Source organism: Cebus imitator, unplaced genomic scaffold (assembly GCF_001604975.1).
Source record: "Cebus imitator isolate Cc_AM_T3 unplaced genomic scaffold, Cebus_imitator-1.0 Scaffold435, whole genome shotgun sequence".
In the NCBI taxonomy this organism is placed as follows: domain Eukaryota; kingdom Metazoa; phylum Chordata; class Mammalia; order Primates; family Cebidae; genus Cebus; species Cebus imitator.
In genome coordinates this window covers 612,667-622,537 of record NW_016107750.1, presented here as the reverse complement: position 1 = coordinate 622,537, position 9,871 = coordinate 612,667, and the positions used below count along the sequence as shown (strand labels likewise).

Sequence of the window (9,871 nt, the reverse complement as noted above, 5' to 3'; positions counted from 1 at the left end):
AAAAAAAAAAAAAAAAGATGGTGGAGGCCAGAACGCTTGGCTTCGCGTGTGAGCGGCAGGGGTGGGAATGCCTCTCTTCAGGCGCAGGGCCAAGACGCGTGTCTCCTCACGGTGCGGGGGCTAGACGCATGTCTCCTCAGGGCGGAGGGCGGGGGCCGGGGGCGGGGCCAGAGATGCGTGTCTCGTTCGAAGACAGGCTGGATCTGACTGGCGGTCCTGAGCAGCTGGGGACCCTCGGTGGCAGTACAGCTGCCCGTGAGTCCCCTATGACTTTGTCGGATGAGGGCAGGCACTGGGTGTGCATCGCCCCCTACTCCCAGGAACAAGGTGTCGCGCTTTGGGAAGAGGGATGAGGAGGTGGAGTGCAGATCATTCTGGAAAGATCTCGAACTGTCGTGGGCTTCTCCTTGTCCCTCGGAACATACCGAAGTCCCGTTTTCTCCTTGCTCCAACTAGGGAGATGTCTGCTTTTGTAAAACAAAAGATTGAAAAGATTGAGGCCTGGTGTGGTGGCTCATGCCTCTAATCCCAACACTTTGGGAAGCTGAGGTGAACTCGGAGTTTGAGACAAGCCTGGGCAACATAGTGAGACCCCTATCTCTACAAAAAGTAGAAAATCAGTGGGGCATGATGGTGTGCACCTATAATCCCAGCTGCTTGGGAGGCTATGGTAGGAGGATCGCTTGAACCCAGAAGTTTGGGCTGCAGTGAGCCCAGATTGCACCACTGCACTTCAGCCTGGGTGAGAGCCAGATCCTGTTTCAAAAAAAAAAATAAAAAGATGAGACTGAATAGAAGCCTGGGCAGAATAAAGCACTCTTGGTTGCATGAAGCTGTGTGGGGTTTGCACCAGTTGCTTAGCTCCTTGTGGTTGCTGCTGGCCCCTGCTGCTAGCTCCTGAGCACTCTACTGGAGCAGGCCCAGTCTTCAGAGAGGTGCCTCTCTCCACCTTCAAGGCTTACTTGCCCACTATGGCCGCGACTCCGCTACATTCCCTTCTTTACCTCTACCCCACATGCCCCTTTCCTTGTTACCCCACAGTCATCCTCAGTCTCCCCGGCTGTGCGGTTCTGAATTGTGCTCCTTTCTGGGCTCTGACTTGCCCTTACTTTCCTTTTTTCCCACCCAGCAGTGGAACTCAAGCTAGATGATGTGCTTGGGGCCAGCACACCCAGGTCGGTTTGAATGCAGTTGTCAGGAAGATTAAAGTAGACATTACCAAATGCTGATGTCCAGATCTTTCTTCTATCCTTCCTTCCACCAGAAAGTTTTCTTGACAGATTTACATGGGCCTTAGAGGTTCTATGTCCTCACTTGCTTCCTACGTACCTCTGCTGCTTTGTTCAATTTTGTGGGAGATGATTGCTCACCACGCTGACAGGGTTGTTTGTCCCTGTGGGCACTTACTAGGAGCCATTTGAGCACCTCTCATTCCGTGCTGTGAAGCCATTTCTAATTTGGTGTTTGGGTGTCTTCTCCTTGGGCTATGGGTGTGTCTCTGCTTTGCTGCTTGTGTGTTGGAGAAAGGGAAGGAAGCATGTTTTAAACAACAAAACACAAACACTTGTTTTTGTGGTCCTTTGAATTATCTTTGTGGGATCCATTTTGTACTCCTGAATACTTAATAGAATTTATTGAACACTTAAATATGCCAAGTACTGTTCTTAGTTCCAAGAGCTTTTTACTGTAGTTTAAACCACTCTGTCGGCCAGGCATGGTGGCTCACACCTGTAATTCCAGCACTTTGGGAGGCCAAGGCTAGTGGATTACATGAGACCAGGAGTTTGAGACCAGCCTGGCCAACATGGTGAAACCTCTGTCTCTACTTAAAATGCAAAAATTAGCTGGACATGGTGGTGCACGTCTGTAATCCCAGCAATTCGAGAGGCTGAGGCACAAGAATTACTTGAGCCTGGGAGGCAGAGGGGAGATTGTAGTGAGCTGAGATTGTGACACTACACTTCAGCTTGGGTAATATGGTGAGACTGTCTCAAAACAAAACAAAAAAACTTACTCTGTCTACAATCTACAGTGAAGATCAGTACTGTTTCCCTCATTTCACAGGTAGAAAAAAAAGTCATTTGCTTAAAGTGCATGTGAGAGAGCTTGGATTTGGATTTGATCTTAGGAACTGTGCATTAAGTACCTACTCCAGCTGTTCCTCCAAAAAGAAAAGGACTGTTTCTCTGTTTTCTTCTTGCCAAAGAAGGACTTATTAGTACCCTGGTTTCCTGGATAGAAACGACTTTGCAGAACCTGAGGTGGTGGTGCACACCTGTAGTCCTACCTATTCGAGAGGCTGAGATGGGAGGATCACTTGAAGCCAGGAGGGAGTTCAAGACCATACTGAGCAAAATAGTGAGACCTCATCTCACATAATAAAATTAAAAAAAGAAAGCAAAAGAGGAACTTAAAAAAAAACAAGTGGGAGAAGATTGATTCATGAGGAGTCCTCCAAAAGATTATGGAAAATATGGATTGTGAAAAAACTGTGCATGGTTTCCAGATTTTTTTCCACAAAAATTAACTCATACTAACTTGTTAAAACATGCCTGCAGTGGCTCAAGCCTGTAATCCCAGCACTTTGGGAGGCCAAGGTGGGCGGATCACGAGGTCAAGAGATCAAGACCATCCTGGCCAACATGGTGAAACCCCATCTCTACTAAAAATACAAAAAAATTAGCTGGGCATGGTGACGTGCACCTGTAGTCCCAGCTACTCGGGAGGCTGAGGCAGGAGAATTGCTTGAACCTGGGAGGCGGAGGCTGCAGTGAGCCAAGATTGCACCACTGCACTCCAGCCTGGCGCCTGATGGCAGAGCGAGACTCTGTCTCAAAAAAAAAAAAAAAAAAAATGCCTGAACAGGATTTAGTTTGAGGCACTAAGAAAGATATTAGCCGGGCACGGTGGCTCATGCCTGTAATCTCAGCACTTTGGGAGGCTGAGGTGGGCAGATCAGGAGGATGACCATGCCTTTCTCACTCAGCCAGGCAGTTTATACCCCTGCCTTCACTGTCACTTCTTTTTGCATCATTTCTTTCTTTTCTTTTTCTTTCTTTTTTTTTTTTTGAGACAGAGTCTCGCCCTGTTGCCCAGGCTGGAGTGCAGTGGTGTGATCTTGGCTCACTGCAACCTCTGCCTCCTGGGTTTGAGGAATTCTCCTGCCTCGGCTTCCCGAGTAGCTGGGATTATAGGTGTCCACCACCATGCCCTGGTAATTTTGTATTTTTAATAGAGACGGGATTTCGCCACATTGACCAGGCTGGTCTTGAACTCCTGGACTCAGGTGATCTGCCCTCCTCAGCCTCCCAAAATGTTGGGATTACAGGTGTAAGCCACCACACCTACTCCATTTTGTATCATTTCTAATTGTCTTTTTTTGTCTGTTTATTTTTATTTTTGTCTAATTGTCAGTCAGAGGTGAAAACTTAGTGCCTCTTCTGTGTGTGTGTGTGTGTGTGTGTGTGTGTGTGTGTGTGTGTTGTTTTTTGTTTTTAGTACAAATTCAGCCCTGGATGTGTATGTGTGTAGCTTTCTCATTTCACAGGAATATGTGTGAGTTTTTCAAAGCCTTTATTCCTTAAAGCATCTCATTGCTCATCCTTTCCTCTATCTTCACAATTTGTCTATTTTTTGCCCCAACTGTCATCCCTTCTTCTAGCTAGCAGCAACTAATGCATTGGCTTGGAAATGTTTTTGACAAATGCCCTCCAGTAGCCTCATCAGCCCCAGGAAAAATACAAATTAAGCATGTGCCCTTTGAGCCAGTCCTTCAAGAAGCCACCAGACAAGTCAAAACAAACTACAATTTTTTTCTTTTTACGAGACAGAGTCTCACTCTGTTGCCCAGGCTGGAGTGCAGTGGTGTCATCTCGGCTCACTGAAATCTCCGACTCCCTGGTTCAAGCAATTCTCATGCCTCAGCCTCCTGTGTAGCTGTGATTACAGGCACATGCCACCACACCCAGCTAATTTTTGTATTTTTAGTAGAGATGGAGTTTCACCATGTTGGCCAGGATGGTCTTGATCTCCTGACCTCGTGATCCTCTGCCTCAGCCTCCCAAAGTGCTGAGATTACAGGCATGAGCCACAAACTACAATTTTTTAGAATACGTATGTTCCGCTCCCTCTAGTACTTGGTATCTATCGTGGGAATATAGATTTTGTCTTCAAGCTTCTGCCAGACTAGTAGTGGGGATGATACCAGGGTAGGTTAAAATGCCATAAAGCTTACTTACCACATTCGGCTTTTTTAAAAAATGCACTGTTAGAAAAGAAATTTTAAAAAAAGCAAAATAAAAAAATAAATTGTTTAAGCATTCTCCTAGTTACTATAACCTTTTGATTAGATTCTAGAGTTCTGAAAAAGTTGACTCTGACAGGTTTTCTTTTGCTTTATTTATTGCTTTTATGTCTAGACTGACATTTAAAGGTTCTTACTCTACTGTTTTTTTGGCTAATGTCCTGTATTTTCCTAGTTTTAAAAAAAAAAAAAACAAAAAAAAAACACTTCCCTTTTAATCTGTACATTACTGCCCTAGTTCCAGTTTTTACCTTTCATCAGGACTATTTTAGTAATTCTTAAACTAATACCTTCTTGATCATGTGACTTCCCTGTTGAGAAATCTGAAGCTCACAATTTCCCCTTGCCTACGAAATGATGTTTAAGCTGTAGTTCTGGCATAGCTTTCCAACTTTATTTCACTGTTCCTCCTAACCTCACTCCCACGCTATGTTTTGTTGAAGCCACACCACTAGGCTTCTCCCAAGTATGCAGTTTGCTTTCCCTGTCTGCTCCTGTACCTCCATTAATGCTGTTTGCTCGCCATCTGGATTGTCCCCACCCTCACCTCTGCCTACTGAACACTACCCATCTCTGTCACTCTCTCTTGCTCTCTTTTTTCAAACAGGGTCTTACTCTGTTGCCCAGGTGGAGTACAGTGGCTCACTGTAATCTCTGTTCCATGGCTCAAGCAGTCCTCCCACCTCAGCCTCCCGAATAGCTGGGATTACAGGCGTGCATCACCATGCTCGGATAATTTTTATGTTTTAGTAGGTATGGGGTTTCACCATGTTGGTCAGGCTGGTCTCAAATTCCTGACCTTAAATGATCCGCCAGGCTTGGCCTCCCAAAGTGCTGGTGTTAGAGATGTGAGCCACCATGCCCAGCCAGAACACTACCTATCTCTTAATTAGCTCAAATTGCACCCTTTCTATTAGGTCATTCCTAATTTCTTCAACCAAAACTAATCTCTTCCACTAAATTGCTATGACATTTTGGTACCATTTATATTATGTATATCATATATTGTTTATATTATGATCTGTATTCATGTTTTCATTCATTCAATAACTGCTTAGAACATCCACTGTTTGCTAGGGCTAGAGTATCAAAGAAGGCAGACATTGCCCCTAATAATCATTAAGGTATACACTGGACTTATATATATACACACACATATATAAAATATTATACATATTCTTATTAAGAAAGAGCTGGGGAGCTGGGTGTGGTGGCTCATGCCTGTAGTCCTAGCACTTTGGGAGGCTAAAGCAGATCTCTTGAGCCCAGGAGTTTGTGACCAGCCTGGGCAACATGGTGAAACCCCGTATCTACTGAAAACACAAAAAAAATGCCAAGTATGGTGGTGCTTGCCTATGGTCTCCGCTACTCAGGAGACTGAGTGTGAGGATCACCTGAGCCCAGGAGGCGGAGGTTACAGTGAGCTGAGATTATGCCAGTGTACTCCAGCCTGGGCAACAGAGCGAGACCCTGTCTCAAAAAAAAAAAAGAAAGATGAAAGAGAGGGAGAAAGGGGGAGAGAAAGAGGGAGGGAAGGAAGGAAGGAAAAAAGGAAGGGAGGAAGAAGAGAGAGAGAAGAAAGAAAAAGGAAGAAGGAAGGAAGGAACTCAGCAGGTTTTGATGAATGGCAATAAGATGAGTCCAACTTTTCAGGAACCCAGCAGGATTTGATGAGTGACAATAAGATGAGTCCAAGTTTTCCAGGTTAACAGTAAGGAGAGAGCACAACAGGCTGAGGGAACAACATGTCAGAGGGGGCTGGGGCAGTCTGCCGCCTTACCTTTTTTACCAGTGTCAAAGAACCATTGCTATTAGCATGGTGCTTTATGCTTACCACACAAGAAGTCTAAGAATTAATGAGGCCAGGCGGGGTGGCTCATGCCTGTAATCCCCGCACTTTGGGAGGCTGAGGCGGGTGGATCATGAGGTCAGGAGTTCAGGACCAACCTTGCCAAGATAGTGAAACCCCATCTCTACTAAAAATACAAAAATTTGCCAAGCATGGTGACAGGCGCCTATAATCCCAGCTACTTGGGAGGCTGAGGTAGAGAATTGATTGAACCCAGGAGGCAGAGGTTATAGTGAGCCAAGATCACGCCACTACACTCCAGCCTGGGTGACAGAGCAAGACTCTGTCTCAGACAAAAAAAAAAAAAAGAATGAATATACATTGAGAATAGGAGTAGGTTTGACAAGAAAAAGAATCAAATGATGAAGAGTAAATTGTCAGAGAATAAGATCATTTGAATATTTCTTTTTACTTCAATAAAATAGTAGTAGTAGTAGCAGTAGTAGTAATAGCAGTAGCAGCAGCTAATGTTTATTGAGTGCTTACTCTGGAAAAAAAACTGTGTTAAGAAGTTAATGTTTGTCATTTTATATACGTTCTGGATTGTGTGCTGTTCCTCCTTTTCTACAGTCTCTTGAAGCAGTCCCCAAATGTGGAGCTCTCCTTCCCACAGCAATCAGAAGGCTCCAGTGTCTTTAGTGGTACAAAGACAGGAACATTGTTTCTCACTTCATACCGGGTAATTTCTGTTTCTACTTTAATCTGCTGATTAACTCTACATTTGTTTTCCTTAAAAATGAAGAAAAGTTAAATACTGACTTTCGAAGTGTTTTTTTTTTCTTTTTTTTTTACATACCTGACAGCAATAATTTAAGTGAGAAAAATACTGTATTTTTTTTTTTTTAAAGAGATGGGGTTTTACTTTGTTGGCTAGGCTAGTCTTGAACTTCCAGACCTCAGATGATCCACCCGCCTTGGTATCCCAATCAAAGTGTTTTTAAACGTTTGTACTTTGGGATTTTCCATGTTGAAGAGTGATGGAAGAAATGATGATGTTTCTCAATTAGGCCAGAATGTACCTTGCTCTTGTAAGTCTGAATCCATAGACCAATTTTGCATTCCTTTTCCAAAGTTTCTTTCCTTGTTTAGGTGATTTTCATAACTTCGCACTCCATCAACGATCCCATGTTGTCTTTTATGATGCCATTTGATCTGATAACGAACCTCACTGTTGAACAACCAGTATTCGCTGCAAACTTCATTAAGGGAAGTATTCGGGCAGCTCCGGATGGTAAGTATTCCTTCAGAAGCGTGTATCTTTTTTCCTCAAAACCTTCTAGAATGTTTAAGATTCAAATTTGGCTCATGTTGAAATTCAAACAAAAGCTGCCCTGTTTTGTCAGGTAGTGCTTTCCTTGGTGTTTGTGGCAGTCTTTCTGTTGTCATCTTTGCCAGCTTCTTAGTGAGTGTGTGCCATTTCTTCCCCCAGGTGGCTGGGAAGGACAAGCTACTTTTAAATTAGTCTTCAGAAACGGAGGTGCCATTGAATTTGCCCAGTTGATGGTGAAAGCTGCCTCTGCTGGTGAGTGATGCTGATAAAGATATGAAGCACTTTGGGTTTTTTTGTTTGTTTGGGTTTTGTTGTCGTTGCTGGTGTTATTGTTTTGTTGTTTTTGAGAAAGGGATTTTTGTATTTTTTGTAAGTTGGGTTTTCACCATGTTACCAGGCTGGTCTTGAACTCTTGAGCTCAAGTGATCCTCTGTCTTAGCCTCCCAAAGTGCTGGGATTATAGGCATGAGCCACTGTGCCTGGCCCACTTTGGGATTTAAGGCTTGTGGAATTAAAGTGCAGTAACTCAGCCAAGATTTGCTGGCCTCTGTGGCCAGGCAGTTGGTATTTGCACACATATTCAGTAGGCATTTTCTGGGCTTACCTACGATTGCCAAATACCATGTTACAGGATAGGAACACAAAGATTATTCAGTCCCTTTCTGTCCTGAGGGAGCTGACAATCTAGTAGGAGCTTACAGTCAGACACCCAAGTGACTATGTCTGATAGTCTTTTGTCCATTTAAACACTGACCTCAGATATCCACTGAGAGGTCTCTTCTTTGGGTCAGGGAGCCCTTAGTTATTCTTCCTTTGGTCTGATTTTTTACTTTTTCTTCTCTCTGGACTTGCCTTTGCTTTGCTCAGGTTTAGTCCCCATCTTTTTTTTTTTTTTTTGAGGACGGAGTTTCGCTCTTGTTACCCAGGCTGGAGTGCAATGGCGCGATCTCGGCTCACCGCAACCTCCGCCTCCTGGGTTCGAGCAATTCTCCTGACTCAGCCTCCTGAGTAGCTGGGACTACAGGCATGTGCCACCATGCCCAACTAATTTTTTGTAGTTTTAGTAGAGACGGGGTTTCACCATGTTGACCAGGATGGTCTCGATCTCTTGACCTCGTGATCCACCCGCCTCGGCCTCCCAAAGTGCTGGGAATACAGGCATGAGCCACCACGCCCAGCCTTAGTCCCCATCTTATATGAGAGGGGAGTAGAGGTACTGTCAAGACTTATAGCACTGATCTAATGGGCATACTAGAGAACTCTTTCGTCTACGGCCATACCACCCTGAATGCGCCTGATCTCGTCAGATCTCGGAAGCAAAGCAGGGTCAGGCATGGTTAGTACTTGGATGGGAGAACTTTGACTACAAATAATTATTTATATATATATAATTATATATTATATATTTTTATATATTATATATTATAAAATATATAATATATAATTATATATATATATAAATAATATATAATAATTATATATATAAATAATATATATATCTGTTGTTGTTGTTTGTTGTTGTTATTGAGAGGTAGTCTTGCTCTGTCACCCAGGCTGGAGTGCAATGGCATGATTTTGGCTCACTGCAACCTCTGCCTCCTAGGTTCAAGCCATTCTCCTGCTTCAGCCTGCTGAGTAGCTGGAATTACAGGTGCCCGCCACCACACCCAGCTAATTTTTGTGTTTTTAGTAGAGATGGGGTTTCACCATGTTGGCCAGGCTGACCTCAAACTCCTGACCTCAGGTGATCCACCTGCCTCAACCTCCCGAAGTGCTGGGATTACAGGCATGAGCCACCTCACCCAGCTGTGATATATTTTTATTTAATCTAGCCTCACTTCATGCCACTCACTTTCTTACCTTTTATGCTCCAATCAAACTGGACTCTTTTGTACTTTATTTTCTCTCATCTCTGCGCCTTCATGCTATTTTTTTTGTGTCTGGAATGCTCTTCTCCTTTCTCCCTGCCACTCACCCCCAACTTCAACCTACTTGAGACAAACATGCTGTAGTAGAGACAGACATATGCAGATATACTATCATATCTCATGGAATATGCTGTAATAAAGACATGGACAAAGTGCTGGGGACACAGAGAATGGAGTAAACTTTCTAGCTTAGAAGACTTAATGGATTGGGATGCTATAAACTATGGTCAAAAATATAAGAGACAGCTTGGGCCTGGTGGCTCACACCTATAATCCCAGCATTTTGGGAGGCCGAGATAGGTGGATCACCTGCAGTCAAGAGTTTGAGCTCAGCCTGGCTAACATGGCGAAACCCCGTCTCTACTAAAAATACAAAAATTAACTGGGTGTGGTGGTGTGCACCTGTAGTCCCAGCTACTTGGAAGGCTGAGGCAGGAGGATCACTTGAACCAAGGAGGCAGAGGTTGCAGTGAGCCGAAATCATGCCACATACTCCAGCCTGGGCAACAGAGTAAGACTCT

At 44.0% G+C, this 9,871-nt stretch overlaps 1 protein-coding gene across 1 annotated transcript in view; it reads left to right on the top strand.

The window, feature by feature from the left end:
- WBP2NL (WBP2 N-terminal like) overlaps positions 1-9,871 on the top strand; it is a 20,944-nt gene that overhangs the window by 571 nt on the left and 10,502 nt on the right. Inside the window, exons 2-4 of the mRNA XM_017510304.2 lie at positions 6,723-6,831; positions 7,242-7,383; positions 7,582-7,674. Of these exons, the coding sequence (XP_017365793.1) occupies positions 6,723-6,831; positions 7,242-7,383; positions 7,582-7,674 (344 nt within the window). The remainder of the gene's footprint in view (positions 1-6,722; positions 6,832-7,241; positions 7,384-7,581; positions 7,675-9,871) is intronic.